The sequence below is a fragment of the Nicotiana tomentosiformis genome, chromosome 7, assembly GCF_000390325.3.
Source record: "Nicotiana tomentosiformis chromosome 7, ASM39032v3, whole genome shotgun sequence".
NCBI lineage: Eukaryota > Viridiplantae > Streptophyta > Magnoliopsida > Solanales > Solanaceae > Nicotiana > Nicotiana tomentosiformis.
Genome location: NC_090818.1, coordinates 113,193,449 through 113,209,364, shown reverse-complemented (window position 1 = coordinate 113,209,364; position 15,916 = coordinate 113,193,449). Strand labels below are relative to the sequence as shown.

General features: G+C 37.8%; 1 protein-coding gene across 1 annotated transcript; it reads left to right on the top strand.

Moving 5' to 3' along the window:
• Positions 1–9,932: 9,932 nt before the first annotated feature.
• Positions 9,933–11,821, top strand: LOC138896226 (uncharacterized). The gene is made up of 3 exons (XM_070181013.1): positions 9,933–10,059; positions 10,766–10,831; positions 11,115–11,821. The coding sequence occupies exons 1-3, from the start codon at positions 9,933–9,935 to the stop codon at positions 11,819–11,821; spliced, it is 900 nt and encodes a 299-aa protein (XP_070037114.1).
• Positions 11,822–15,916: the final 4,095 nt, after the last annotated feature.

The window sequence follows — 15,916 nt, the reverse complement described above, 5'->3', positions numbered from 1 at the left end:
TGCATGAATGTGTTAGAGTCCACCTAGCGAACCCCAACTGATTTTCTTCTATTATTACTCTTAGTCAACCACTGGTTAGCATCATCAGATAATTCATCAAGGATTAAGACAACCTCTTCCGGAGTTTTCTTCATTCGTGGACCTCCATATGCAGTATTCAGAGTTCGTCGCGAGGAAGGTGTCAGTCCATCCCAAAAATCCTGGAGTCTTATCTATAAATCAATTTCATTGTGCTGAAATTTTCTGACTATCTCCTTGAATCTTTCCCAAGCTTAAAAAATTGTTTATGTCTCCTTCTAGCAGAAATTGTGATTTCCCTTCTGAATCTCCCTATTTTTTCAGCTGAGAAGTACTTGTCAAGAAATGTTTTGGTCATGTCTTCCTATGTCCTAATCGAACCTTTGGTCAGCCACGAAGCCAGTGCTTCGCGTCATCTTTCAATGAAAAGAGGAATGCCCTTAAGTAGACTGCATCCTTTGATACTCCATTGTATTGGAAGGTATTCAGGATTTCTTCAAAGTCCATCAAGTAAGTGTTAGGATCTTCATTCACCTTCCATCTAAAGATACAGTTGTTTTGTATGGTTTAAAGCAAGCCTTGCTTCAACTCAAAGTCGTTTGCTTCTATGGGTGGAGGTCTGACACTTGACAGGCCTTGATTGTAGACTGGTCTGGCATAGTCACTCAATGATCTTCCATGACTGGGTGATGCATTCTCGAACTGGTCTTCAACCAAGGGTCGGTTCAGATTAAATCTTCGACCCCCACCATATTCGATAGTGTCCTCAGTAGCTCTGAGGGCCAATTCAGTTGCTATTCGTGCAACTTCTTGTTGTGCTGCCTTACTTGTAGCTAAATCTACTCCATCAATCTCTTTGTTTGCCATGTTATCTTGAGTCGAAGTATGACCCAAATTTTTTTGTTAATTCTCTTTCTTTTTTTTTAGTTGTCGCAGGTGTTTCTCCAACTCTGGTTCGTAGGGTATCACTTCCTTTAAAGAAGATCGAGTCATACATCAGAGAAATCAAACATGTATGCTACACACAAGTGAGAAAACGTGAATACACTAGAGTAAAATATGGTTCTTGAATTAGTACTAAAAACTACTTTAAACTTTATTGATTGCCAATCCCCGGCAACAACGCCTTTAGGAAGTCAGGTTTGGCATCGGGATATCGATGTACGATCTACTCCATAGTAGGCAAGTTTTCCTCCTCAACGGCGGCTCCGTAGTCTTCCCCCTGGTCAGAATAAACAACATCTAGAGGGGTGGGGTAATCCTCCATGTGGGTATCTGATGGAAAATCTGACATTGTTGTGGAAAATGATAGAAAAGCAAAGTAAAATGACAGACATGTAAAAGGGTTCTACGAAGAAGGAGAAGAAACTATGCTTATGTAAAAGAATGAGTGTGGAAACGTTTCGAAATGGACGAACCACCGCCTATTTATAAGACTTGGGGCACTAAAATCGAAACGGTAGGGCATGATTAACATGAAAATCAAAACGGCAGAATCAATCAAGGGTGACACGTGAATCGACGTAACGTGTCACGAAACAACATCATCATGACGTCACTCTTTCTCTTGGACCAGATGTTTCCAACAGACTTCCTGGGAAAGTGCAAAGAATTAAAAATGTGCGATCCTCAGAAAGCCACGTCGCCTGATTGTTACGATGACCACAACCTGTATTGCCAACTTGGTAAGCTCGACGACAAACGACACTATTATCTCATCGGCCTCGCCCGCGAGGACGACCTCGATATGTTGAGGGACTAACTGTATGTTCGAAAAATATAGGCAAGCCATGTCAGCACCATTTTGACCCTCATCGACCATCACCTGCTATCAGTAAGGCCTCAACGAAGAATGACCCCAAGGCGAAGCAGCCTTGAACTGATGAAGGGTGCGATCGAAGAGTCGGCAAAGATAAAAGTCATGAAGTCATCGTAATTCAAGGTCGAGGTCGAAGCGTCTTGAAAAGAGTTGTAACAGTTAGTTCTAAGATAGGACATAAAAGAGAATATTCTAGTAAATTTTCTCTACATATGTACTATTAGAGTTTCTAGACCCAATGATAGGGGACATGAGATATTCATTTGTAAAAATACACTTTGACTTTGTAGAGAGAATCTGGTCCTATTGTAAGCATACAAAAATAACCTTTTTACTAAGATTCTTGTCTAGCATTTCCACCGGATCTAAGAACAACCTAAGTGTTCAAAGGCTTGTCAATCATTCATCACTATCAGAAAGAATATCCACTGATCTCACCCATGATCGGGTGACTCACACATTTTATTTACTTAAATATCATTTATTGCTATTTATTACTATTTAATTCCATATTTCATCTTTTTGGATCATTGAATATTGTTATCGTTACTTATATTCATTGCCATCTAGAGAACATTTACTAGTTATTTTGTCTTGACACCGGTAACTTTATTTTTTGGATATTATTTTTAACTAAGATTAACTCTTCTTCATATAAATCTAATTGGTTGAACCAAGATCTATATTTTTGGTCAAACAATAATTATGTAATGTCTCAACAAGAGATCCATCCATTGATAATTTTACATAGAAAGGGGCATCTAATAAGTTTGCTTATATCAGGGCACAATTGCCTCATGCTTACACTATACTTTCCGTGCTTTTTGCAATTAATATTTCATCTTAGAAAAAAGAATGGCAACTATTCATCAACAATTGGTACTCAGCTATATTTGTATGTTTTCGGTGTACTTTTGGACCAATTCTTGATATAAAATACAATGTATATTATTTGAAAAGAATCATTCTTACTAGTCTTTAACTCTCTTTTTCATTCTTGAATGTATTTTTGCCTCATAGTTAGTATTTCACATGTAAAATTTATGGAAGAAAGGATCTGAAAAGAGTTCCTAGCTAGATCACTTTGGCCAATTCGTTAAATCATTGATTTGTATTGTATGGTTGCTAGGAAAAATAAATGTCAAAATTTTGAATTTTTCATCTCGTTTTTAATCTTTTATATGTGGAACTACGAAAACTATTAAAATGATTACTTCCTGTTGCGATAGATCGCAATGGCGCCCAACAATGTGGTTAGGCAAGCCAACAGTGAACTTCCTTTTTAATTATCGAATTTAGCCTTTCAAGCTTATAATTTTTTTATTAATTAAATAGGAACTAAACATGAAACTCATGGAAACATATGCATGACGAGCGCAAAACATAACACAAAATTATTGCTAGCTAGTCAAAGATAGTATAGTTTAATTATCGTGTCCACATGGATTGAATTTAAACAGTGTTCGAATAATGTTCAGTTGATTACTATACAGGAAAATGAGCACTTGATATGATGACTATTACTACGATTAACTACTAAAAATTAAGCAATTAATAATGATCACAAAGGACAACAGATGAGCAGCGAAGAAATATCAATGAGAGAAATAAGGGTAATTGACCAGACAGATGCAAGATAATTGACTTGGGATTCAATTCTGGAATTAGCTCACTCTATAATACTGTTGATTCTCACGAATTCAACAGATAATCATATTACACTTGAAGTTAATGTTCCTCTTTCAATTAATGTTAATTTCAGTAATTAATCTAATTGAAACACGATAAATAATTGCAACAATAAAATGATGGCTATGATCTAAAGGGTAACTTCTCACGAACATTTTCCTATTTTCTAGTTCGATTAATAATTCAAGAGGCTCTTTTGATTACCTATTTGAATCACGAATTTAAACTAGAGCATAAGATGTAAAGAAATTCCATATCAAACTCCTCTTTCTATTAAGTAAAATAATAAATAACTCCACAATACGAATTAAAACTCTATCAATTAGTTCCAACAATTATCAAGAATCGAATCTCTAATCAAGTTATCAAAACACCGTATTTGTCAACACCCCTAATGAAAATTACTCCATAGCAATGGAAAAAGTCATCTCAAACAGGTTTATAAACAAAGAAAATATCAATGTTAATGATTCGATACAAACTCCCATATTGCATCGATTGTTAGTTGAAATCTTGATGAATTCTTGTGTCTTCTTGCCTTAGTTGCTTCTTAAACCTTTCGTAGGTCAAAAATCCTCTCAAAATTGTATTTTGGTGTATTTATACCCTCTAGGAATGGGCCCGAATGAAACTACCCTTTCCTATCCGAAACAAGAAATAACTTTGATAAAATTATACACCCGTGCCTCATGCCCCGCGCCATGCAGCGCGCTTGTGAGGATAATCAGAGAGCATGCAAAAAGCCTATCAAACCAATTTTACACTGTCGCGTCGCGCTGTGCCCCATGCAGCGCGGCAGTGTCTTTTTCTCATAGTAAATTGTTTCATCAACTTTTTGACATCAAGACTTGGTCCTCGACCCCCAAATATGATCCCGGCTTAATTTCTTGGGCTTCTACTCAGACTTCAATTCTAACTTGTTCAATTTAGCTCCAAATTACCTTAATAGCTCGGGACCATTTATTGCAAGGCATAAAATATATAATAAGTGTAATTCTCTATCATTTAAGCTCAAACACACATAAAATACAGTAATTAAAGTGCAATATTGCGACTAAAATACGGGTTTCTAGCCTACCACCAATGCACTGCTTTACCAAAAATACGAGTACGAATAGTAATGTAATAGTAACAACAAGTACAACTGCAAAAGTCCACTACAAGCCCCTAGTGCATGAAAAATCTTGGAAATATACAAAACTACTACAGCTACTCTCTGGGATAAAATAGACATAAATAAAAAATAAATTAGAGGGAGACTCCGGGTGTTGCATATTGAAGCAAGGCAAGCAGCTCACCACTAAGTCTTCGTGAAAGTGCGTCGCCCGTATGACCATTGAAAGACCTGTCTCAGTACCTGCACCATCAGTGCAGAAGTGTAGCGTGAGTACGTAAATCAACGCTTACCTAGTCTAATCTTGAAGAAGTAGTGACGAGGGGTCGACTTGACACTTACTAGTGTCAAATAATAAAATACATAAAGTAGCCATGTATGAAGTACAACAAGTAGCAACGAAACAAATAAACTTAATAGTAAATTTCCAAGCATGGATCAATATGAAATCGCTAAAATGTCATAACTGGCCTCAAAGGCACGAACTCAACTGATCTCAAAATCAAATCAAATCTCAGGTATTAAGCATAAGTCTGCAGAGGCAAACGGCTCAATCCCATATGAATAGTGACACAGTACTGCCGAAGCAAACGACCCGATCCTATAAGAATAGTACCATATTGCCGAGACAAACAGCTCGATCCCATAAGAGTAATTTACAATACTGCAGAAGCGAACATCCCGATCCCATTAGAATAGAGAAACTACCTCACTCGCGGAAGTACATACGAGTTGAGAAGACACGAATCTATTGTTCATCAAATATTTCACAATTTTTTCAAAGAGACTTTGTTAGTATTTTATTCTAGCCTCAAACCCAATAATAAATTAAGGAAAATAAATATACAAGGTGAAATACAAATAGAACATTTATGGCATGATGTGAATCTAAATCTACCCGGACATAACATGAATATAGCTACGTACAGACTCTCGTCACCTCATGCGTACGTAACTCCCACAATAAGTAGCACACAATAATTGATACACCTAAGGGGATAATTTCCTCTTACAAGATTAGGCAAGAGACTTACCTCGCCTCCAAATTTAGTATTCGGCTCTTAACTTCACTAGAAATCCCCAAATAACCCCACTGGACTAAGTGCTCTCAAATTCGTCCAACACCAAGTGAAAATATGAGAGAAATAGGCTAAGTCCTGTAATAAAAGTGTTCTGACCAAAGATTTTCTTCTTCGCGATCGCGGAAAGTTCCTCGCAATCATGAAGGACAACTACCCTAAAATGCCCTTCTCGTTCGCGATGCACCCTCCCCTTGGCTTACGTGTTCGCGACTGCACTGACGCGTTCGCGAAGGCCAATGTCCTTCCTGCCCAGCTCCACACTTGCTTTCTTCGCGTTTGCGAAGAAGGACTAGATCCTCCCTCTCGTTTGCAAAGAGTAAAGTCCCAGGCCTCCCTCTAAGCTTCTTTGTGATCGCAAAGCACGCCAGCATACTAACTATTTTCAGCCAACTTTAGCTTGCTTCGGGTGGTCCAAAACACACCCCGAGCCACCCGAACCTTGTCCAAATGAACCAAGAGGTCCATTAACATACTAAGGACTTACTCAAAGCCTCGGAACACGTAAAATAACATCGGAACTAGGAATCGCACCTCAAAACCAAAGTAATCAACTTCTAAGCTTCAAACTCATTTCAACCAACTCTGAACGCGACGAAGCATACTTAGACAACTCGGAATAGCGCCAATTTTTATGCACAAGTCATATATCACAATAATACTTCTAATGAAACTTAAAAAATTCTAAAACCTTCAAAATGCCAGCCTTCAACAATAAGCGTTGAAACGCTCATGGATTACCCCGAAACTCGATCCGAGCATGCGCCCAAGTCCACAATCATCATACGAACTTATTGAAATCTTCAAATTCCGGTTCTGAGGTTGTTTACCCAAAGTGTTGACTCAAGCCAAATTTGGCCACTTTAGGCCATTATTATGGAACTAAATGTTCTGAATTCAACCTGAACCCTTCCAAAACCAAACTAACCATTTCTACAAATCATAAAACAGTAAAAGCACATACGGGAAGTCTTAAATAGGAAAACTAAGATCTATAAAGCAAAACGATCGGTCGGATAGTGACACTTCCTGTACAAAATTTGAAGATTTTTAAAAAGAAATTCTTCCTAAACGAACTTTCCTCTTCCTTCAAAATATGATTGTACTTTTCTTCCATTATTATATGTAATTTCTTCGTGTTAAAAAATTGCTATTGGGTCAGGCCCGCCCATAACGGGTGCTAAGTAGTCCGTTAACCCATTAGCTAGCCTTCCTCTTAAAATCCGATATAAATGCACCATTATGAGTGTGAAAAAAGAGTGGCTTTTCCATTAAGCGACGGCTACAGATCATGTGAAATTCTTTACATCTCCTAGAGGGATTTTTAAGTTGTGTAAACAAGGAAATTCATTCGTCTCTTGGGGATTCTCGGTGACCGATAAAACAAGTCGTGGTTGCTGCAAATCCGCTTCCGCAAAAGAAGAAATCCATAAGTCTCTTAATTTAGTAGTTAGAGTTAGATACTTCACTTCGAAACAGATATTTTCTAAATACTTTCTTAACATCCAAGCAAGACTAAATGCTAGAAAGAAAGAGAAGGAACTCTGTGAGCCAGCCAGCTCTGGTGAGGTTTTTTATGTGTTTGCTGTATTAACGACAATTCACTCTTTGGATACGTTGAATCGAATGGTATCTGTATTTAACCAGTGGCTTTTATTCTTATTGTAATTGCATCATATTACTAAGAATATATGAACAATCTCAACAAGACACTCCAGCTATCTCCTATTATTCGCACTTACCATCCACATGATCATACAAGGCACACTTTTTTTTCTTTTTTCGTCTTCAGACTACTTATGCACACCTTACGTATTAATTCCATTGAATAATTGTTACCGGACACCAATACAAGTATCGAATAACTCCTTCGTCCAAAATGTAGAGATGTCAAAAAATTCAGTCCACAAACTCATTTAGTAGTGTATTAATTCTTAAACAAGTAGTTTTATATGTTTGTCAATAATTCTTTGTCCCTATATTCTCCACTTGAAAAATGCTGGCTCTACAAGTAGACAAAATCGGTGATTAATAGGTATGAGGAAAATATTCGAGCAGCCACGTATTCTTATATGCAGCAAAAGCATAAATCTTACGATTGGAACAATATCTATAAAAAAGAATAAATGACAAAGCAAAGTAAGATCATGAAAGGTTATGTGGTATTAATTTACAGTCCCAAGCAAGGAGGGAAGTCAATTAGGTGGAAGTTCCTACATTTAATTCTAGGGGCCAGTGGTACAGACAAAGATAGTGCTAGAATTTGGAATTTGTTTCTGTTGTGTTAAGAATTAAGAATATTCAAAATTACCTACTTAAACAGTATAACTTTTTGAAGAAGGTGATGCAATTGAATCTCTTCCTTGTATGTGTCTCTGCTGCTACCAGGTAAGGGGTTCCCAGATTTGGTAATTGGTGAAATCTATATCTGTGTTCGACCAAAAACTTATTTGAACTTAATATTTGTATCGAATCAAATAATTTAACGTTTAAGAGTCACAAGTTAGGGTCAGATTACATGTTAATTAGACATGATACACGACATTTTTAAATTTAGTACAAATATTTCTCTTCCCCTTTTCCTTATCCGATCAATATCTCCCGTTCCTTTAAAGAAAGTGCAAATAGAATAGGTACTAACTGCTAAGCCAGCTTAAGAGATAACAAGCCAAAGAATGAAGACAAAACAAAACAAAACACTGGATTTGCTTTTGAAACAATACCAACTCAGACCGATATATGAATCAAACTAATAAATATATGACATGTATCTTTTATATAAGGTTTATTATTTAATCATAGATAATTGATTTAAGTTTTAATTTAATTTAACATTTAATTTGGTAAATTAGTATGATTTGGACGTGCATGCACTAGGTCTGAATTTCTTTGTTTTATTAATTATTTTTTTGCATGTCAGTGTCTCACTAACCAAATTAAACTAGAATAGTTTGCGTTTTTCCCCCTTATGGACATTAGAAAGTCCATTTAATTAACAATGACACTAAAGTAAGAGGAATTAACGGTGGTTTTCATCATGCATGGCGCTATCACACCATTTTCTTAGTCATCAATTTGAGGTGAGGAGCCAAAATTTTAAAATTTATGGGTTCTGAACTTACCATCATAACTCATTTTAATTAAAGGATTAACAATTAAATATTTAAATACATTTAATGATGTATAAATATTGTAGCCCCCCCCCCCTCCAAACGTCAACTGTGCTTCGACAATAATGTCACAAATTGAATGTATCGACATCATCGCCTACTCTATAATCATGTGCCTTGCAGAAAAGGGAATTTCCTTTTAAAAAATTTGACATGATTGAGAACGCTAACATTTTGAGTCAAATATTAACTTTTTTGTCTGGATTAGAGTACTTACATTTTTTTTTTAAATCTGATAATTTCGAGACCTTTAGAACTCAATTAGCAATGACGAGGTATGTAAGATATATAGGAATTAGGAAGTAGTAGCAGATTGGTCGGCCTGCTTCATTTTAATTTTTGTAGAATTTAATTGGTAAATCTTAATTAGTTGTACTAATGTTGATTAATTGTCGTATCACAATTTATTAGGCTAAATGTCATAAATTTCAAGTGATAATTTTATAAATGTCGCAAATCTCTTACCGACATTAACATAAATGTCGGAAAATTTCCGACACCGTACGACATTTAGTACAAATATAAACTAAATATCGGTAATTGAATTAACAACATTTAAGTGACCTGATACGACATTTACATAATGCCGTCGTATCCTTACTTTCTTGTAGTGACCAGTGCCCCATTAGACTTTTGATCAAGACAAAATATATGACCGTTTTTAACATTATATGCATGCATATGTCTAGAATAATTGCCAAAGTTAACGAGGTCCAGTGACCCCTTTTTTCTATACATAGGTCCTCCTGAGGAAGAGTACAAGTTAGACACGCGGAACAAATAGTTATTTATTTAATAAGCATTCATCAGTAACCTATAATAAATGGTAAATAAATTACATTAATAGCATAAGAAGTCATTACACTATCACCACATATAACTTAATTCCATAACTAAAAAAGTAATTATAATAGGTCATAAAATCGGTCTTCCAGAAATAATCTCGAGCAAGATTGAAACCTTATAGCTAAGAAGTGCATAGTTATCGGGCTATGTGTCATGTTATATTTTGATGATATAACAAACTTAATGATAAGAACCAGATGGGGAACCTATTACACATTATCAAAGTGCTCCAGAACAATAAGTCTCAAGTCGGGCACAAGTTCCAACAATCAGAGTCAAAGAGACGACAGAGGGAACGAATGGACATCAGTTCCCTTACTGACTGTACCAGTCAACAGCTCACAGCTATAAAGTCGTTGCAATTGTTCCTCTGCACATGTGCAACAGTGTGAAAAGTGCAGCAACCACTTTATGGGGAATGCCTTGTACCGGATATTACTTGCATCATCCAAGTGACATCACTTGGATATTATTAACATGAAGCAATGGAAAAAAATACACACTTGCACATTCCAGAATTAATTAAGTTTCCTCTCAAGTGTGTTGCCATCTTGCAAGTGACTTCCAGGCTTCAAGAACAAAGAACAACATAATAAAGGACCAGTTTTCAGCGTTGTATTATTATATGTCCCTAGTTGTGTTGCACCTTTGTTAGAGTGATTTACTTGTAATTCCTACTTAGATTATCTAGAATCATTGTGTAGGAAACCAATTGTAAAACCATAAACCTTGTGCTTGTGTCTTGGCTAGAGTTAGTCCAGTTGTGAACTTTGTAATAGAGTTATTACAAAGAGGCTTGTAATAGAGTTATTACAAAGAGGCTTGTAATAGAGTTATTACAAGTGAGTGAGGGATTAAGAGTTTAATTCCTAGGTTACAATAGGTTGTAATCTAAAAATTGTTCGGTTAGTGAAGTTGAAATTCTACGAGTGTAGGTCGTAGTTTTTAATCCCGTGAGCTCGGAGTTTTCCACGTAAAACTCTGCTGTGTCATTTACTTATCTCTTATTGTGTGTATTCTGTGGGAACAGATAGAGAACCAGGTTCTCTATACAGTTTGGTGGACCCTAAGTTTCTATCAATTGGTATCAGAGCAGGTTCTTTCTATCAGGCTAACACCTATAATTGATCCAAATGGCTGCTCTACCAAGATTCAATGGACAGTACTATGGATGCTGGGAGATAAGGATGCATAATTTTATCATGGCTAAAGATTCAGAGCTCTGGAATGTTATCTGCGATGAATCCTTCGTCCCTATGAAGATCACTGGCGAACCAGCAGCGACAGTTCCCAAGACAAGGAAGGAATACAATGATGATACAAAGCTATAGAGAAGAACTTTCGAGCAAAAACGATCCTCATTTGTGGTATTGAACCAGATGAATACAACAGGATCACTTCCTGTCAATCAGCCAAGGAGATCTGGGAAGCTCTCCAAACGGCCCACGAAGGAACAACTCAAGTCAAGCAGTCGAAGATTGACATGCTCACCACTAAGTATGAACTCTTCAGGATAAAGGATGATGAATCCATTCAAGACATGCATACTCTATTCACCTCCATCATCAATGAGCTTCACTCTCTGGGAGAAGTCATTCCAAGGAATAAACTTGTCAAGAAAATACTTAGTGTACTACCTGGTTCCTGGAAAATCACAGTCAATGTTATCATAGAGGCAAAGGATCTGCAAAAGCTAACCATTGATGAACTCATTGGAAATCTGAAGACATGTGAAATGAAGAAAAAGAAGGACCATAAAAGAAAAGAAAACAAGAAGGATAAAAACCTGGTCCTCAAGGTTGACAATAATGACTCAAGTGGTGAGGATGCTGATATGGCTTACCTGACAAAGCGATTTCAGAAAATGGTTTGCAAGAATGGAGGTATTCCAAAAAGGGGCAGCTCCAGCAAGCCAAGAGGGTATGACTTATGTCATAAATGTGGGAAGCCAGGACACTTCATCAAGGATTTTCCTCTCCTCAGGCAATACCAGTACAAGCACAACACAGACAAAGCATCCAAGAGGAACCCGGTTCCTGACAAAAGATTCAAGAGAAAAGAGGCCGCTGACAATATTGTGAAATAAGCTCTTGCTGCATGGGGAGATTCTTCCAGCGAATCTGGAGAAGATGATGCATAAGGTGATACCTCCATGATGGTAGTTGAAAGTGAAGTAGCCAAATATGACTCTATCTTTGCCCTTATGGCAAAATCTGACGATGATGAAGATGATGATGATGATGATGAGGTAAACTTTCTAGACCTTCAAAGAAATTTAAAGTCTTACTCTCATAAAAAGCTTATATATTTTGCAAATATTTTAATTGATGCTTATCACAGTCTTATAAATGATAAAAATGCATTAACTGTGGAATTATGAGAGGTAGAAAATAAGAGAGATGAACTGGTAATCGTAGTGGTTGACCTAAAAGAAACCATCGAGGTTCTAAACAAAGAAAAGGATGTGCTGACTAAAAAAAATTAAAAACGTAGAAAATGAGAGAGTTGACTTGTTGGTAGTTGTCATGGACCTAAAAGAAAGAATAGAGGAATTAAAAAAGGGAAACAGTTCTGGGATTATCTAAAAGGGATAGGAAGTTGCAAGTGAGGTACACATTAAGCTTGAAAATGAACTCAAATCTATGAAATCTAGTCTGTGTGACGAACTTGAAAGAAACAGACAACTTCAAGAAGATCTAGGCAGAGTTAAAAATGACCTAGAAAAATCTCTAAAGTGAACCTGGTCCTCTAATACAGTTACTGCCATGTATACAAGCAATGGTGGGAACAGGCAGGGAGTCGGGTTCCAAAAGAAAAAGACTCCCTGCAATCTACATAGCAAGCATGTTACTGGTCCCTAATAGCTGGCTTTACATTCACTATGGTAATACTAGACACTTTAAAGAAAACTGTAAGGCTAGAATTCAGTCCCAATAGAAAAATAAGGTTTTTGTTGAAAAGGTAACTGCTGCTAAGGAACCTGGTCCCTCCGTTAAAAACGTGTATTTCCTGCCTGGACAAGAAGAAGTTTAATTCGACTTTTTCCTCACTACAAGAGACCCAAACTTGTTTGGATTCCAAGGTCTAATCCTTAATTATCTTGTGTAGGAAGCAGCCAAAATTAGTATATGGATAGTGGCTGCTCCAAGCATATGACTGGAAGCATTGATGATTTTCTTTCACTCAAAGCCCTGCAAGGAGGGAGTGTGTCCTTTGACAATGGCAAAAAGGGATACATTATGGGAGTAGGAAGAATTGGGAAGACACTCACCCATTCAATTAAAAATGTGTTATGTGAACGACTTGAATTATAGCCTATTGAGCATTTCTCAAATCTGCGACAAAGAAAACAAAGTAGAATTTGTGTCAAAAATTTTCACAGTCACAAATCTAGTGACTGGTGAAGTGGTCTGAATGGCAAAAATATATAAAAATATTTATGTTGCTGACTTTGAGTCCTTGCACAATGGGGATCTCATATGTATGAGTGTTGTTGATGATGATGTTGAACTGTAGCACAGAAAATTGGTACACACAAGTTTTACGTTGTTGAATGAATTAGTCAAGAAGGACTTGGTTTGTGGGCTACTGATAAGTGAGGATTTTGACTACTTATTTGTGCCTTTTGACTTTTGTTTTAGTTCAAAAATATTTAAAGGTATTCCCAAAAACTAATAAAATATGCTTACTTGCAGGAGTATTGAAAAATGAGTCATTACGATGAAATCAAATTCAAGAGGAGTGTTTTTTATCAAGGACAAAAAAAATCAAGCACAAAAAGCTAAAGTGCGGACCGCAGAATTCTGTGTGTGGCCACATAACATGAAGAAGAATAAACAGAGCTGCAATGTAAGGTGCGGACCGCACAATAATTGGGCAGTCGCAAAAATCAAGGTTCAGAGAAATCCAACTCCAAGCCCAGCAAGAACTGCGGACCGCACTATAATTGTGCGGCCGCGGAAATCAAATGTGAGGTCGCACCCAAAATTATGCGGTCCACAGAACTCAAGAGACGCGGCCGAAGTACAGGTGGAGAAGATGAAGTACCTCCATGACAAGTACATTCGGAACAAGGAGTTCAAAGAAAATGATCCTGTGTTATTGTTCAATTCTCGGTTACGGATGTTTCCGGGAAAGTTGAAGTTTAAATGGAGTGGCATGTTTGAGGTTGTGAGTGCGACACCCTTTGGTGCATTAGACTTGAAGAATAAAAATGATGAAGTGTAGTCAATGGTCACCGGGTGAAGCATTATTTGGGAAAGGTTGATGATGGCCACGTCGTGGCATTGATTCATTTCAAGTGATTGATGGTAATTTGTGTTGCGCCGCGATGTTAAATAATGCGCTTCTTGGGAGGCAACCCATGTTTCTTTTTAATTTTATTTTTCTTTTTTTTTTAGATAGGTCTTATTTTGTGCTAACTGGTTTTGAAGTATGTTGCATGAATGAGTGTGTTTTGCAGGAACTGTGCTCTGGAAAAGTGGCTAAGTATGAAAAAAGTGCGGACCGCACAATTTTGATGGCCACAGCAGAAAAGGATCTGTGGCCGCACAATTCTTGTTGCAGTCGCACAACTGGAGATCAGAAATTGCAATCTCTCTGAAGTTTGCATGTCAGATAAATGGCCGATCTGCTGTCGCACAAAGAAATGTGTGGTCTGCACAAAAATCTGCGGCCGCACTCAGAAATATGCGGACCGCAGATCATCAAAAAGGGTAATTGGTAACAGGTAAGGAGTAAGGACCGCACATAAAATTATGCGGCCGCACTCAGCTTAGCATTTTTTCCCTAGTCGGTCAAACTATAAATAGCAGCCCCCTCACACTAGTAAAACTTTACACACTCTAAACACTTAACACAAAGGCCAGCACAGTGCACTTAAATTGATTCAAACATCTCACACTTATTTCATCTTCCTTGCATCACTACATCACTGGTAGGTTCAATTCATCTTCAAATTTTTCAATTTTCTTAATTTTGTTCATAGTTAGTGTAGTTATTTTTAGGCCTAATGTCAAATTCATCATCATGTGTGCTTACAATTATGTGGGTAACTTCCTAATTGCTAATTGGGGGATGGGTAAACTGTGTATCATGCCTAAATTGAAATTACCATGTATAAATTGTGCTAAATTGAAAAGTCCTAAGTTCACTGTCGTTGGTGTTTAAATTGTGCGGTCCGCAGATCTTTAGGCTAGGGCAAATGTGTGCATTAATTGTGCGGACCTCACTCAAAATTGTGCGGTCCGCAGAAATTCAACTGCGGCCGCAGAAACATGTGTGCGACCGCAGATCAAGCAATTCTCTAACTTCAGAGAGTTGACATTTTTGAAGTTTCAATGTGTGACCGCACCCAAAATTGTGCGGACCGCACTTCAGATGTACGACCATACTTACAATTGTGTGGATCGCAGAATCATCACTGCGACTGCACTTTTAAATTGTGCGGTCCGCACAATCCCATCTGTGGCCGCACTCAAAAATGTGCGGTCCGCACTTCCCCAACGTGCAACATGTTTTGTTCTGCAAATTTTATGCTTACCTGCACTTAACTATAACTGACTCATGTTGTTGTGTATTGCAAAAAATGGTTAGATCAAAAGGACGTGTGATACTTCCAAAGGTAGGGGTAAACCCTCCCGAGGCCGAGGCAGGGGTACCCTACCACTTTCCGTGCAAAGAGTGTTATCTAAAAAGGCAATTGCAGGGCGAGGTAGAGCTGCAGAGCCCTCTGAGTCAAGTTCATATGCCCCGTCTAGGGAAACATCGAAGGGCGACTTAGTGCAAAGGCATCCTGTTGTGCATTCGCAATCACAGCTGCCCCAGGACAGATACCGACTGAGAGATGAGCCTACCTCTTCTGAGAGTACTTCTGAGGGGTCGAAAGAGAACAACCATGCTTAGGATCCCCCATCTACTCATGCCCCCGCCGCACCAGTCACAGTTGATGATGATGATGATATTCCAGAAGACGAACGGGGGGGGGGGGGGGGGTACTACCAGAGTTGCAGGCATGGAGAGGTCAAAGAAGAAGGAAGTTTGGGAAGATAGGTTTGTGAGCCTGACTGCATTCAACAAGTTCCGAGAGTGGTGGCCCCAGAGATCGCTCACACTTGAGCGTCAGTTCCTGTCGAAAGACTTGTATAGGCACAATCCAAATGTGTCAAGATAATTTCGGGAA

Bases quoted from the DNA above. Each gene is read 5' to 3' on its own strand.
- LOC138896226 (XM_070181013.1), top strand. From the start codon at position 9,933: ATGGGGAACCTATTACACATTATCAAAGTGCTCCAGAACAATAAGTCT. The intron at 10,060-10,765 runs GTACCAGTCAAC...CTGTGGGAACAG, and splicing joins CATCAGTTCCCTTACTGACT to ATAGAGAACCAGGTTCTCTA. The intron at 10,832-11,114 runs GTTCTTTCTATC...GTATTGAACCAG, and splicing joins ATCAATTGGTATCAGAGCAG to ATGAATACAACAGGATCACT.